Source organism: Chiroxiphia lanceolata, chromosome 19, assembly GCF_009829145.1.
Source record: "Chiroxiphia lanceolata isolate bChiLan1 chromosome 19, bChiLan1.pri, whole genome shotgun sequence".
NCBI lineage: Eukaryota > Metazoa > Chordata > Aves > Passeriformes > Pipridae > Chiroxiphia > Chiroxiphia lanceolata.
Genome location: NC_045655.1, coordinates 11,795,484 through 11,811,063, shown reverse-complemented (window position 1 = coordinate 11,811,063; position 15,580 = coordinate 11,795,484). Strand labels below are relative to the sequence as shown.

The 15,580-nt window shown below is 50.5% G+C and overlaps 1 protein-coding gene across 4 annotated transcripts in view; it reads left to right on the top strand.

Moving 5' to 3' along the window:
• Window positions 1-15,580, top strand: part of RPTOR (regulatory associated protein of MTOR complex 1) — a 105,553-nt gene that overhangs the window by 71,572 nt on the left and 18,401 nt on the right. For 2 of the 4 annotated variants that reach the window (XM_032706833.1, XM_032706834.1), the window contains exons 21-28: window positions 2,212-2,330; window positions 2,669-2,737; window positions 6,293-6,396; window positions 6,513-6,696; window positions 7,554-7,664; window positions 12,257-12,362; window positions 14,424-14,538; window positions 15,198-15,322. In XM_032706833.1, coding sequence (XP_032562724.1) covers window positions 2,212-2,330; window positions 2,669-2,737; window positions 6,293-6,396; window positions 6,513-6,696; window positions 7,554-7,664; window positions 12,257-12,362; window positions 14,424-14,538; window positions 15,198-15,322 — 933 coding nt within the window. The remainder of the gene's footprint in view (window positions 1-2,211; window positions 2,331-2,668; window positions 2,738-6,292; window positions 6,397-6,512; window positions 6,697-7,553; window positions 7,665-12,256; window positions 12,363-14,423; window positions 14,539-15,197; window positions 15,323-15,580) is intronic. The other 2 variants (XM_032706835.1, XM_032706836.1) reach the window with 1 other exon arrangement.

Here is a 15,580-nt window from a genome sequence, read left to right as displayed (position 1 = left end):
TGCCATGTGAAGGAGGAGTTGCACCAGCACAGTTTCTGCTTTAAATTTGGTTTTTTTCATGATGCTTAGATGTATAAAAAATGTCATTGTGTTTCTTTCTTCGTGAACGAGGTGGTTATCAGAGACCTGGAAATTCTGCTGGGTGCCCCCTTGCTCTCCCTTTCCTTTTACTCTCTTTCAAGGGCTTTAAAGAATTCAAGGCATCCAGTTTTCCCTCTGGTCCTTATGTAACTCCTGACAGACCCAGTGTAGGAGGCAGAGCTCTGGGCACACCTCAGACCTTACCTGCCTTGCTGCTTTTTTCCTCCCACAGCTTGTAGCACTTCGCCTCCCTCCCTCTCTTGTTCTTTATCCTTCCCCCTCCAGTTTTTCTTTCCCTGGTAATAGAAGCTTCCAGGATTTAACATTGTAATATATTTACAGCCTTTACAATTTCACAGTATTATATAAATATTCTACAGTATTATATAAATATATATTTATATCCTTTACAATTTACAGCCTTATAACAATTTACATTGTTATATGTTTTACAGCCTTGCCAGTGCCTAAAAGGGCTCCAAGAGAGCTGGAGGGGGAGTTTGCACAAGGGTCTGGAGGGACAGGACAAGGGGGAATGGCTTCCCACTGACACAGGGCAGGGAAGAAATTCTCCCCTGTGAGGGTGGGGAGGCCCTGGCACAGGTTGCCTAGAGAAGCTGTGGCTGCCCCATCCCTGGGAGTGTCCCAGGCCAGGTTGGACGGGGCTTGGAGCAATCTGGGCTGGTGGAAGCTGTCCCTGCCCATGGCAGGGTTTGGAATGGGATAGTCTAAGATCCCTTCCAACCCAAACCAGTCTGGGATTCTCTGATTTGTCAGGCCCTGTCCCTGACCTGCTCTGGAAAGGTTGGGGTCAGTTGGAGGAGTCTTTGTGGGTCACCCCCAGCACATGAGCAGCACAGTCCAGGTGGTCCCATCATAGACACTTGTGAGATTTCCAGGTGAGAATTTAAGCAGACATCACTTGGAACATCCTTTGGTTTCCAGCTGAGAGAGAGACCCTTTGCAGATGGAATGAGAGGGAGGAGTTGGGTTATTGGGATATTGCCTTGGTCCTTTGCAGAGAGATTTGTCACAATCTGGGGACGTCCTGACAGAGGAAGGTTCCCCTGGTCAGGCAGAGCAGCATCCGAGGGGCAGCCTGTTGTGGGCTCCTGGAGCTTGTTGCTGCCTTCAGCCAGAGCTCAGAACTGGTCTGTCCCAGTCTGTTCTGCTGCTTTGAGTACCAGGTTTAGCACCTCTGCCAGGTCAGAAGCTGCTTGGTGACCAAGGAGCTCTTTCCTCCCAACTTTATATTTAGATGCCTCCAGAAACACGAGAGGAAAAGCAGTAACAGCTTGATCTGTCATTTACCATTGATTGTGACTCATCTGAAATCTCTATTTTAGCTCCTTTTTTTTGTTAGTGCAACCACTTTAATATTGTCCAAATGGCTCAACTCCCAACTGGGGTGTTGCATGATTAGACACCGGGAGGGTTCGGAGACAGAATAACAAACTACTCGCCTAAAAGCAGCAAAATAAAATGTTCACAGAATTTTGTCAGTTGTTACAAATGCTTATTAATTTGATTTGTACTTTGAATCTGTCGGTCCCTTCTGCTGTAATACCAAATGGCAGATATGCTCATTAAATAACAAATTGGAGGGATTGATACAAATGTCAATAGGAAAGACTGAGTTGGACTCGTTGCTTCCCAAAGGCTCAGCTCCTAGAGCTTTGGTTTAAACATTTAGTAAACTTGTAGAATGTACAAACCCCTAAACAATTTGATAAAAATAATCACAAATATATAAGGCAGTGGGTTTATAGCATTTAGTATTTTAGCTCAGGAAACCTGGACATTATCCACTTGGCCTTTCCAGGTGATTTGCTTCAGGAGCCCTGGAAAAGCAGCAGCTTGACTGGAGCTGATTTAGAGAGTCTTAAATTTATTTGGCTTTCTCCCACTTTGATTTCACGAGCCCTTGCAGAGTTCACAGACAGGCAAAAGGGAGACAAAATTCCCATGTGGGGTGTTTTTGAGCTCCTCTCTTGATGTTTCCTGAGATGTCATTGGGGATGTTTGGAGTTCTAATGAATTTTCTCACATCAGATCAAAGAGTTGGAGTTGATGGATTGTCATGTGCTGCAGCACAAGGCTTTGGGTTTGTTGTGTTTTTTACTATTTTAGGTGTGAGTTTCAACAGTGTTTATACCCAAATTTGGAGAGTGCTCCTTCACTTGGCTGCCGACCCCTATCCCGATGTCTCCGACCTGGCCATGAAGGTTCTCAACAGCATTGCCTACAAGGTATGTGCCTGTCCCTGCTCACCTGTGCCTGCCAGGTGTTTGTATGTGGATTTGTTCATGCTTAGGCAAGGCTTAGGCAGACTGACCTGGATGGGTCTGTTGGAGGGCTCTGCCTATTGCAGAAGGAGCTTTTAATGCTTCGAGATGATAAACTCTCCTATGAACTCTTGATCAGGTAAAATGAATAAATGGGGGAGGGCCTGGGGTTGTTTTAGGGTATAAATTAGGTGCAGACCTCTGACAGTAGGTCTGGTTTAGAAGTCTACTTGTCTAGATCAGTCCCTGGGATAAACCTTTAAATATTCTTCATTAAATTATCCGTTTGCAAACTGATTTAGATAATGCAAGTGGGACTGGCCTGCAGACTGAAGCCACAACGGCTCTCCAACCCAGGTGAACTAGTACATGTGAGTCAGCATGCAGACACCCTGCCACTCCTCACCTCCAGCCCAGGCTGGGCGCCTAAACCTCCATCCTCATCCCATCTCATCCTCCCAGGCTGACAAGATGTCCCTGGAGGCTGCTGTCACTGGGGAGGGGGCAGCACCTACCCCCCCCCCCAAACCAGGCCACCCCAGAACATCTTCTCACCACCTGCCTCCCCCGGCCCGGGCTGGGGACAGAAAGCTCTGTCTGACCCTGCTTTCTGGTCGCTGAAGCATCGAGACCATGAGCCATTGCAATGCCAGGTGACGTCTCTTACTGGTCATTCCCAGAGAATAATCCCAGATCTTCAGCCCTGGGCTGCTGAGCTGAAGCTGCAGTAAGAGATGCCAGCATTGTGCACTGCCATCTTAATGCCCTAGAGATTTCTTGCTTTGAAATCATATTTTCTCTTGGGACGATAGTTACTTATTTGAACACTTTTATTTGTTTGAAGTGTACGTGTCAGTGAGCAGTCAAGGCTGGGTTTGGGAGAGAGAATTATTTTGGCAGTGGGGGCAACGAGCTGAGCCCTTCCCTGGTGATATGGGAGTACAACAAATGACTACCAGGCTGGAGATGCCAAAGTGAGGGGAAGAAAGAAGGGAAGAGGTGGAAGATTTCGCTCTCTCTGCTCTAGATGCATGAAACAGTTTCAGTTCTGTATTTTGGAAGGCTCTTTGCAAAATGAAATATTACTCCTACTTTTAAAAGGGATATAAAGAGGAACCAGATCTCCTTTTCCTCACTTGAATATTTTTTCAGGACTTGCTCCCTGGCCAATGGAGAGATGGATTGATACCAGTACTGGTGCTGCTGTGCCCTGCAGCCGCCCTCACTGGCACTGCTGGTGCCAGCAGGAATTGTGATTGTTATGTTGTGATATCCCTAGGGAGTGTTATGACTGATTGGGTAAATTCTGTGTTGATTCTGACAAGTTTGGACCAAACTGTGTTGGTACTGACCAGAGTCCCAAAGCTCAGGTGATGGGTCTCATGCATCTCACGCTGTGTCTCGTCAGCTGGTCTGTCCCTGCTTCCTAAGGCAACAGCTCTTCCAAAGGGTTTGGAAAACAAGAAGCATTCCTGTTTACAGGGATTTTTATCTGGGGATGCTTCAGTGAACAAAACTTATTTGTTCTCTCTGCCTTAGCCATGAGATCCGTGAGGAAAGTGTTTAAACACGGACCTTGCCCGGCGTTCCAGGCACCGCGTGTCGGTGCCGTGGGCTTTGCTTTGGCCAGGACCACCTGGCCTGGCTGCCTCCTAACAAGGCTTTCTTATTAGAACAAAGACCAAACAACCTGTCAACTGCCCACCAAAATGGGATTTAAGGCTCAGATCCCAGGTCATTGTCTGGCCTTTATGGGTTCTGTTCTGGCCACAGCCCTGCCGTGGAGCTGCAGGACCCGCAGCCAGAGCTCCAGGCTCTGTGCTGGGAGCTCAGGCAGGAGCTCTCTGGTTTCTAATGCAAATTAGTGACAATTAAATCTTTGCTAACTGTATCCTGAGATCTTTCCTTGGTGCTAATGGAGCTTTGTTGGATGGAGAAGGGAGCACCTGGACGCTGCCCGGGGCACATCTGTCCTCCCCAGTCTGTGCAAACACTTCCCAGTTTGGGGGTTGAATTTTATCAGTGAATACAAACAGAAACTGATTTTCTTGCTTCAACAAGAATACTGCTTCAGGTGAAGTAAACCACTTGAGTGTTCTAGGGGTTTAATATTTTGGTGTAATTAGTTAAAAATTCGGGGAAGAAGAGGTTTCATTTTAGAACTGGAACACCTGAGGATTCCTTAATTGACACAGCTGAGCAGAACTTTGTGATCTGGGAGACCTGGCTGGGAACTGGGGAGCTCCAGGGGAAGCACCTGGACAAACAAACCAGGGGCTTCTTCCTCTGGATGGTAGTGGGGAACTAAATGTTTATCACAGAACTGTGGAATAGTTTGGGTTGGAAAGGACCTTAAAACTCATCCAGTTCAACCCCCTGCCATGGGCAGGGACACCTTCCACCAGCCCAGGTTGCTCCAAGCCACCTCCAACCTGGCCTTGGACACTTCCAGGGATCCAGGGGCAGCCACAGCTTCTCTGGGCAACCTGTGCCAGGGCCTCCCCACCCTCACAGGGAAGGATTTATTTCCAATATCCCATCTAACCCTTCCTTTCCACAGAGACATTTCAAACCCACCTGGACACGTTCCTGTGTCACCTGCTTGGTGACCCTGCCTTGGCAGGGGGTTGGAGTGGATGATCTCCAGAGGTCCCTTCCAACCCCAGCTGTTCTGGGGTTCAGGGATTTTTTCTTTTCAAACGAGACCAGCCCGTCCTGTTGGGGTTTTTAGCGGAGCCCTGCCCATGGCTCTGTGTGTGCAGGCTGCTCTGGGCTGTGGGGATGGGGCTGTGTGTGAGCAGACGGTGAGTGGGCTGCCCAGGCGTGCAGCCTTCCTGCAGGAAATCTGCTGCTTTATTCCCTGGGCCCTTCAGACACTGCTGCTTCTCACCCAGACTGCGGCTGGGCTGGGATTTATGTTTATGATGCAGATGGGAATGGTGCAGCTCTCCTTCCCGGCCTGAGCTTTGGAAAGCGCCCAAACAAGCTCTTTGGAGTACCAAAACAAACAAAAAGGACCCAGGATTCAGTGGTGGCCTCTAAAGGCTTCCTGAAATCAAAAAGTCTTAAAAGGAAAGTTTGCTTCCCGCCAGGTTGCTTCATCCAGGTGTTTTTAATGAAAGGCTTGAGGCTGAATTACAGAATTACAGAATCACTGAGGTTGGAAAAGCCCTCTGAGTCCAACCCTTCCCCAGCAGTGCCAAGGCCACCACTCACCCATGTCCCCAAGTGCCACATCCACATGGCTTTGAAATCCCTCCAGGGATGGAGACTCCAACACTGTCCTGGGCAGCTGTGTCAGGGCTGGACAGCCCTTTCAGGGGAGGAATTTTCCCAGTATCCAGCCTAAACCTCCCCTGGCACAGCTTGAGGCCATTTCCCCTCATCCTGTCGCTTGTTCCCTGGGAGCAGAGCCCGACCCCCACCTGGCTCCAACCTCTTTCCAGGGAGTTGTAGGGAGTGAACCTTCTTTTCTCCACGCTCAGAACACGTGTTGTCACTTGAGGTCGTGGTGGGAGCTCAGTTGCGAGGTGGCAGGGAAAGGCTGGGGGCTGCAGGGAGCCCTGGGCTGCTGAGGGGACCCCAGGCTGTCCCCTTGTCCAGTGGCACCTGAGGAGACCCTGGGCTGTCCCCTTGCCCATGTTTTTGGGGTGCTGGTGCAGGTCCTGGGCTGCAGCTGGCTCAGGGAAAGGCTGATGTGTTGCTCAGAGCCATTTCCATGCAGGCAGCACGAGGGCACTTACTGGTAAGTGTTTTCTGACTACACAAGTAGTGAAATCCTCTCGTGTGTTGGGAGCAGCACAGGGGCTTTTCCATGTACGTTTTAACCCCCCCACTGCAGAGAGCTCAGTCCCTGCAGCCCCAGTGGTGTGGGTGTGACCCGGGGCCACGCTCCGGCCGTTCAGGGCTCCGTGTGTTCTCTCCAGGCCACGGTCAACGCTCGCCCCCAGCGCATCCTGGACACCTCCTCGCTCACCCAGTCGGCCCCTGCCAGCCCCACCAACAAGGGGATGCACATCCACCAAGTGGGGTAAGTCCAACCCCTTCTGCCAGGGGGATCAGTGCTCCCTGCCCAGCCCCATCCCGGGTAACCCCGCTGGGTGTGCAGCGAAGCCTAAATCCTTTCCCTCTTTTTGTGACCTTTAGAGGGTCCCCCCCAACCACGAGCACGAGCAGCTCCAGCCTGACCAACGATGTGACCAAGCAGCCCGTGAGCCGGGACATGGCGTCCGTGCGACCTGCCAACGTGGGCAACATGGGGGTCCAGTACACCCCCCACTCCCACCAGTTCCCCAGGACGAGGAAAATGTTCGACAAAGGGCCAGAACAGGTAAGGAGCCTTCCCTGTCAGGTCTGACTGCTTCCCCCTGCTGGGGTTTGTCACACATTCTGTTCGTTGGGGTTTGATTTCTGTCTATCCCTCGTTTGCTTCCAGCTGCTGCTAATCCAGATTGGCTTCCTCTAACCAACCAAATAAAAATTGATTAATTTTTTTTCTTCAGGATAAATTGTGTTTTATAGCTTTTGATGGGGCATTATTCACTTCTGCCACTAAGAAATGTGTTTAATCAGAGTCGATTGCTTATTCTTCCGTGAACATTTGTCTGTCTGAGTGATAACCCAGAGTCAGATCCATGACCCTCAGAGGCTGCTCTCCAGCCTCAGCGGAGCAGAGACGGGAAATTGTGTGATCCCAGGAGGGAAGTGTTGCAGCCTGTTGCAGCAGGAACACCTTCCCTTCTCAGGGGTTTGGCAGCACCAGCCTGGCTCGTATTTATGAAAAAATGGCTGAAACCTGAGTGAATGGAGCTTTTCTCTGTCCTGTTTGAGTGCCCCGTGCTGTGTGACAGACACTGCTCCGTGTGCGCCCTGGGCGTGCAGTGTGTCTGCTGGGCTGGATCCTGAGTCATCCTCACTGCTCCAGCTGCATGGGACACTGTGAGAAAACTCCTGCTGGGCCCTCACTGTGGTGACCCGGGGGTGACACAGCCCCAGTCCCTGCAGCAGCCTGGTGTCCGTGCACCTTCCCAAGGGGGGACTGTGAGGAGCGATCCCGGAGCCGGGTGCGCAGAGTTCCGTGTCCTGGGCAATGTGTTCGAGGCTTTTGCTGCCCGGCTGAGGGCAGTGTGGGTGTCCCTGTGCCCGCAGCTGCCCCAGGGGTGGTGACACCCTGCTCTCTCCTGGCAGACGGCCGACGATGCCGACGACGCCGTCGGGCACAAGAGTTTCATCTCGGCCTCGGTGCAGACGGGCTTCTGCGACTGGAGCGCCAAGTACTTTGCTCAGCCCGTGATGAAGGTAACCCTGATCCCCTGGGGGGGCTCTCCCAGCCCCCCAGCACTGCTGGGCTCCTGCCTGCCCTGCTCTTCCTCCAGTCTGGGGAGGGAAAGGGATGGATTTACCTACATCGTGCTGCTCTAGGAGCTGTGGGACCACTGTGCTTGTAAATAAGAGGGAAGAAGAAATAAGAGGGAGCAGAAGAGTGAGATTGGGGCAGTGGGGTATGACCAGGGACAGAGCCCAGAGGAAAAGCCCTGCACCCCATGGGAGCATGATCAGCAGAGAATGTAAAAGTGAGGAGAGGTTCTGTGGTCCAGATCCACCAGTTTTGCCTGGTTGCATTGCAGAGTTGTTTCATTTGAAATGTTGTGCTTCTCTATATACTGAAAATTGCATTATAGTTAAAATTAATAGATTTTTTTAATACAAATAAATGGCATAAGGAAAGTCCTTTTTTCCAGAAAGGGCTGTGAGAGGCTGGAGAAGGAGAGATGCTGTTTTCTTTCTGACATTCCAGCTGAATTTCCTGGCTGTGGGGATGCTAAAAGAGGCAGAGAAATGGTGGAGAGAGGCTGCTGCCCTGGGGGAGGTCAGAGCATCCCAGTGACAGCAGGAACCTGTGGCTTCACTCTGTCCTTGAGCAGGATTTCAGAGCTGTGCTCTGATCCCAGGCACCCAGGACAGACACCTTTAACTTAAAGAGCAGAAAGTGAGCGTGGCTGGGCATCCACAGGAATTCCTGGAGGAAACTTGGGGAGCCTCACTGCTGGGTTTTAAAGTTTATAAAAATAAAAACAGTTGTGTTATGGCAAAGAATAAGGATGGTAATGACAAATCTGCACCCAGATCTTTTGGGGAGTGAGCTCTTTGTGTAACTTAGTTGTCTTTGCACGAAGTAAACGATAAACTGAAGCCTTGTTCTAGGAAAAACCCAAAACTGGGCTCTTGAGAGATGGGCAAAGATCATCAGTGACTGGAAGGAGAAGCTGTTGAATTCCCAGAATGTTTTAGCTGTTAAATTCCCAGAATGTTTTAGCCAAAGCTCAGGTTTCAGGTTTAAGTGTGAAATAAGCAGCAAATCTCCCTCATTAAAGCAAACCTCCAGGTGCTCTGGGAGTCGTCAGGGAGCCCAAACTGTGTCAGGGCTTTCAGCTCCATTTCTTGGAGGGGTTGCTGTGTCTGGGAAGGACAACACCCAGCTGCATTAATGCCACTTCCACAACGGATGTTTGTATCCAACCACTGATATTTAAATCTTAATAATGAGGAAATTGTGCATTTTAAGTACTGTCTCATTCAGGAGTTGCCACCGAGTCATCCATCCCCACTCTTCAGGCACACTGAAGTGTTTGGGGGGGGGTAACTGCTCAAGTTTAGGATATCAGAACAGTAGTTACATGGCAGGTTCTTGATTTCCATAGGGAATCACCAGGAGGAAGCAGTAGCTGGTGAAGTGATTGCCTGGCACTTCCTCAGCTGCTGTGAAATTCCCTTTCTCCCGATCTCACGAGCAGAATAATTCATTAGGACACATCTGGCCTGTGGGGCTGGGCTGCCTGGTCAGCTTTAGCCAGGGCTTTCTCTCATCAAGATGAGTTTTGGTGTCTTGATTCAAGTCCAGACAAGAGCACAGGAGGAGGGAGATGATGTTTGAGCTCTTTGTTCTTATTGAAAACATTTGTCTGCTCTTTAAGGAAAGCTCTTCCCAGAGAAGAAGGGTCTTTATTAATAAAATAAATCACAGTAGGCAGCCAGGCACGGGCAGGGACAGTGGGTGCATGGGGAGCTCTGGGGGGGGGTGGGTTTACTGCTATTTCATGTCCATAAAATAGACAAAATTACTTTAGGGGAAGCAGTAAAAAGTATGGAGCATTTCTGTACTAATTCATAGGAGCCAGGGAGGGGGAGTCATGGAAATCAAGGGTTTCCTGGAATCCCAGAGTGCTCTGTGTCTCCCAGGGGATTGGAGGTGCTGCAGCTGCACCCTGAGCATCCCACAAGTGCCAGTGAGCAAAACCAAATCTGTATGTCCTAATAAAATGAGGAAGAGAATTATTTCCCTGTTACTTTTGCAAAGCATCTTTAAAAGGCCAAGGAGATAGTTTCTGCAAGGAAACTGGAGTGTTATCCCATCCTAACAGGGAATTATACATAACTTTGGAGTTAAGAGTGGCTGGTGTGTGTGCAAGGGACAGGAAGAAATCCCCTTAGGAGAACTTTCTCTGAGGTTTCTTGGTTGGAAGCCAAGCAGGGCTGACAGCTCGGGTGCTGCCTGAGTTTCCATGGAGTCTCTGTTCCTTCAGTCCCCGTTCCTGCAGCGACAGGAACAGCCCTGGTGCTGTCTTTTGGGAGCTTCAGCCTCATGAAAAAGGCAAAGAGTAAAGTCTACCAAGTACTGATGGAAAAAGACATTGATGCTTAATTCCAACCGTTCCTTTGGAGCTGCTGCCTGCCTTCTTAAACAGGGAAAGACAAGACAACTGTTCCTGTAATGAATAAACATAAAATGACTGTGAGTGCATCTTAGTCATATTTAATTTATGAATTTAGTTTTGCTTCATAGACCTTGCCCTGAGAATGCTTTCACTGGAAAGATTGAGGGATTAATTTCCAGTGTAAATCACGGGCTCCGTTTCAAACCATCATCCCGGTTTTGATTTATCGATTATCTAATCAAATAAACGAGGAAAGAAAACACTGTGCTGCAAATTGTCCGTGTGCCAGGAAGAGCAGATCCCTGTACCCCAGCTCTGATCTCTGCAAAAGCCTTTCCTCTCCCTGACATCCCTCGTGGCACGAGGCTGTTCTGGGAACCACGGGCGGCCTTGGCGCGCGCGGCGCAGGAAAGCCTGGCTGCCAGCTGTCAGGAAGTCCTGAGGCAAGGAGCGAGGGAGCCGGCATCTGTTGTTTCCAGGACTGGCAGAACATGCAGGCAGGAGCTGGGAAGGATCCTGGAAGGTGAGAATTACATAAGAAACCCTTCCTGCTAAATGCCTGCCCGAGCTGCAGCGCTGTGCCTTGGCCGCCGTTCAGAGCCCTGGGAGAGGAGTGAGCTCCCTGCAACTGCTGCAGGAATGTTACCCAGGGAAAACTGGATCTGCCACTGGAGCCGGGTGCCAAATCCTCCCTGCTGCCCTCCTGGCACCCACTGCCATGGCATGAGGGAGAGATACGGTGTTAGAGAAGGAAAACTTGGCTGACTTTCAAAGGCCCTGCAAGGTGGGAGGGTTCAGGTGTCACTGGTTTGTGCCTGGGGGAAGCTGGCAGGGTGATCCCACAGCCCAGCCCTGCCCGTGGGTGGGCACGGGGGGCCAGGATGCTGTTTTCCTGTGTGCTCTGACTCACTGCAGTGGTGGTCCAAGGGCTCTTCCTTGGCCTTTTAGGGCTTACTTTAATTTATTCCCAGAGAAGCTGGATTTTCATTAAGAGGTGTAGGTGTCATCTCTCCACTCTCAAATTCCTTTGATGTATTTTAGCTCAGATTTGTTTATTGCTTTACATTATGGTCGTTTGTCATTTCCTTTCTAATAGGTGTTGTACTGAAATACAAGTGCCTTTTTTTTTTTTTTACCAAGAGGAAAGGTGGAGGGTGGACTTGTTATTTTTTATTTGTTTTAAAGAAGCAGAAATTCAGCTCTGATAGTGTTTTCCACAGTATAGTGTGTTTTGAAGGCACTATAATAGTGACAGATGATTTAAGTACTTTCTCATCCAGGGAAAAAGTGTGTTTATGAGGCACAGGGAAGGAGTGGAAGGACTTTGTCTCCCTGCTCCAAGAGTTACTCCTTTGGAACAGCCAGCATCAAAAGAAGCTGGATCACAGTCCTGTAGCTCAGCCCCTTCACTGATCCAGGAATGGCTCCAGAGCAGGGGGGTTACTGGTCTTGGACAATGTTTTAAGCATTAAAAATGCGACACCTCTTATGTAGCTCCTGCCATGTTTGGGGATGAGATCACATGGCTTACTCCTTTTGATCCTGTGCTCTGACTAAGGGTGGGGATACCCGAGGTGGGAGCAGCACTGGGACCTCTCCCATCCTGGGCAGGAGCTGCCCAATCCCGACCTGGCCTTCTGCCTGGAGCACAGGTTTTGCAGGGAAGCCGTGGAGTGCCAAAACCTGGAGCTGTGGAGTGTGAATAAATATCATCAAATAGCTCAGAGTGGCTGTGGCTGCTCCAGAGCTGCTCTCCAGTTTCTGTGGGAGTTTTGTGTGTAATCAAACCCAGGTGACCCGGGGGGATCACGTTCCAGTGCGAGGAACCAAAACAGGCTGTTACTGGTAAATGGCGGTGGGACCCTGAGCATCCCGGGGATTTGGGAATGAGCTGTGACCTTTTAGGCCTGCAGTCCTTGGTTAGCAGGGGAAGAAGGATTTCAGTGGGTTCTGAGCTGGCTGGAGCAGAGCTGTGTTCCCCCTTTGGTCTCAGGGTTGCTACGAGATGCTTCCCATCTGAGGAGTGTTAAACAGAGAAATCTGGATTGTACTGAGGTCAGACCTCTGTGTTTGGAGGGGATGGGAGTCACAGGGACTGTGGGATCAGTCAGCTAATTCCTGGAGTTGTGATGGTCATTGTTGGTTTGTTTTGTGTATTTATTCCTCTCCTGAAAGATCCCCGAAGAGCACGACCTGGAGAGCCAGATCCGCAAGGAGAGGGAGTGGCGGTTCCTGCGCAACGCCCGGGTCAGGAAGCAGGCCCAGAAGATCATCCAGAAGGGTGAGTGGTTTGTTTCCCTTGTTCAGGGCACTGAACTGTAAAACCCCAATTAGTGATGACCCCAATTAGCGGTGATCCTGTGCTGACCCTCACCCTGGACCGGTGCCTGTTCCCTCCTGGTGCAGCTGAGGTGATGCTGCTGCAGGTGTGTCACTGATGGTCGCCCCCCTTTCTGTTCTCAGCTGCTGGGTTTGTTCACCACAAGCAGGGAAGTGACCCCCTGAAGTGCCCATTGTCTGCCCTGCCCACTGAACACATGGCTCCATCTCAACCAGGGCAGCTCCAGGCTGGCTGACCAGTGTGGGAGCCCCAGAGCAGGGACTCCCCCAGGGAGAAGGTGGAATGCTGGAGGATAAACTTCAGAGCTGCAGAGCTCAGTGTTTGATGTGGGACAGACATGGCCATGGCAGAGCAGCCCTGGAGCTGCTGGACATGTGCCCCACCATGCCCAGGAAAGACCTCAGCAATGTCTCTCACGTTCTCTGCTCTGCTGAGCTCTGTAAATGGTCATTTACTCCTTATATCCCATTATATTTTGAGTATTTGTGTGTATGGCTTTGTGTGTGCTGCTTCCAATGTGCCTCAGGTTCGTGTGAGCTCTCCAGAAACCTGTGTTTATTTAGGACTCTCCGAGGCAGCTTCTGGGCTGGAATTCTCTTAGCACAGGAATTTATTTGAATAAGGTGGAACCTAATGAAGCTTTCAGAGGAATTTGCATCCCTGAATTATCCCTGCTTCTTGTGTGCCCTGAGCAGCAGAGGCTGGGGAGCTGCATTTACAGGAGCTCCTGGCATCTTTCCAGTGGCATTCCCGGGGCAGGACCGTGTGGTGGAGGCTGGTCCTCCCTGGGGATGCTCGTGGAGGCACATGGAGCTGGAAATCCTAATGTGCTGAATGGAAAAGTGCCCAGGGCTCAGCCTCGTCATCGGGAGGTTCCTAAGCTCCCTTCAGTGCCATGTGGAGCTTCCTGTTGGGAAACTGCAGAATATCATCAACCAGAGAAACAGGAATGAACCTGGAGCCCAAGAGATGGCCTGGGAGATCTGTTTGAATACAAAGAAGGGGATTTTTCATGCTTGCCTGGAGAAATTAAATCTCTTTCTAGACAGTGTTCATATTTGGTTGCTTGACCTGAGTGACTAAAATGCCACTATTCATTAAAAAAATAATGAAAATGTGAAATATTAAAAAGAATTAAAATAGACTTACAAGCTTTTAATGAAAATTAGATTAAATGGATGCATTCTAAAACAAACTCGAGCTGAATAGATGTCTCCAGGGCTTAGGGGTTTGTGCGATGAATTCGTAGTGTGCCAAAAAATAGCAGTGTCAGGGGTCCCAACACTGTTTGTGAATAGGAAACTGCTCTGAGGACAAGATGGGAAAAGTCTTTAACCCATCGTTTTAAGGTCTCCGTGGAAAATACATTTTTCATTTGCAAATTAACCTAAAATTTAAAAGAAATTAAATGGAAGCTTAAATAAATAATCCACAAGCTACAGTGAAATGCTGTATTTTAAGTTGAAAAAAAGCATTTTCATTTTTTATATTTTGAAGAAATAGTGTTGGTTTTTCTCTCGATACAAAGTGGTGTTTCCCTGGCCTTGGCTGTGCTTGTTCTCTTTGGTTGCCAACGTAAAGGACCCCCTGATTTGTCACCACAGTTTTTAGTTTGTGCCTTAAGTTGTGACACAGTTGGTGTGGGGGAGTCGGGGCTGTCGGTGATGGGGGTCTGGGAAGCTCCTTGAGGGAGGGGAGTGCTGGGGGTGTGCTGGTGAGAATGGGGGGCAGGAGGAGGAGGGGAGTGGGACACGTGGCTCTGGGAAACCAGGGTGGTCCAAGCCCCCTCCCTCAGGTGGGTCATCCCCAGGGCTGAGCTGTGCTACCTCCTGTCCCTGGGCCATTCCCAGGGCTGAGCTGTGCTGCCTCCTGTCCCTGGGCCATTCCCAGGGCTGAGCTGTGCTGCCTCCTGTCCCTGGGTCATTCCCAGGGCTGAGCTGTGCTGCCTCCTGTCCCTGGGTCATTCCCAGGGCTGAGCTGTGCTACCTCCTGTCCCCGCAGGGATTTCCCGGCTGGACGATCAGATCTTCCTCAACAGGAACCCGGGCGTGCCCTCGGTGGTGAAGTTCCACCCCTTCACGCCCTGCATCGCCGTGGCCGACAAGGACAGCATCTGGTGAGGGGATGGGGGGCTCAGGGGGCTCTGCGGGGCACCTGGGGGTCACCACAGGTGCCACAAATATTCCTCCTTTTCCCTGCCCCTTTCCCCCATGGCCATCCCTCCCTCTCAGGGCAGAGACACGGGGCAGAACCTCCTGGAGCTCAGGCCCCGAGTCCTTCTGTTCCCAAGTCCTTCTGTCCCTGAGTCCTCCTGTCCCGAGCTGCTGAGCTGGGGCTGCAGAAGGATCCTGGCAAGGTTACAGCACTTAGGGCTGGGACTCTCCGCTGTGTCCTTCACAGAAGGTTGAGGTGTTTAAATTCTTCCCTGGGAGGGTGGGGAGGCCCTGGCACAGGTTGCCCAGAGAAGCTGTGGCTGCCCCATCCCTGGAAGTGTCCAAGGCCAGGTTGGACAGGGCTTGGAGCAACCTGGGCTAGTGGGAGGTGTCCCTGCCCATGGCAGGGGGGTGGGACTGGATGAGCTTTAAGGTCCCTCCCAACCCAACCCATTTCATGATTCTATGATACGTTACTAGTAAAATGATACCAAATTCCAAAGGAGAAATCCAAACTGAGCTGGTATCCATGAGATATAATTGGATAATGTGTACATCTCTTTATAGCTTACACAGAGAACTGAGAACTGACTTGCTGTCTTGCTATTTTTCTCTCCCACAGTTTTTGGGACTGGGAGAAAGGGGAGAAGCTGGACTATTTCCACAACGGGAACCCTCGGTACACCCGGATCACAGCGATGGAGTACCTGAATGGACAGGACTGCTCCTTGCTGCTGACTGCCACAGGTAGAGAACACATTTTCCCACGTATGAGGGCAGGACTGGGGGGCCTTTGCAGAATTCCAGTCTGGGTGAGCTGTTCTGGGTTTGTCCCAGCCTGACCCTTCCCTGCCATGCACTCACCTGCCTGCTCTCAGCTGAGGAGGCCATTTCCAGGATCAAACCTGAAGGTTGTTTCTGGCAGTCCTGAGATCTCCTAACTAGGTGCTGGAAAGATTTTCAAAGGACTGACAAGTCAAACATTTGAAGTGTTCCGTTCCCAGT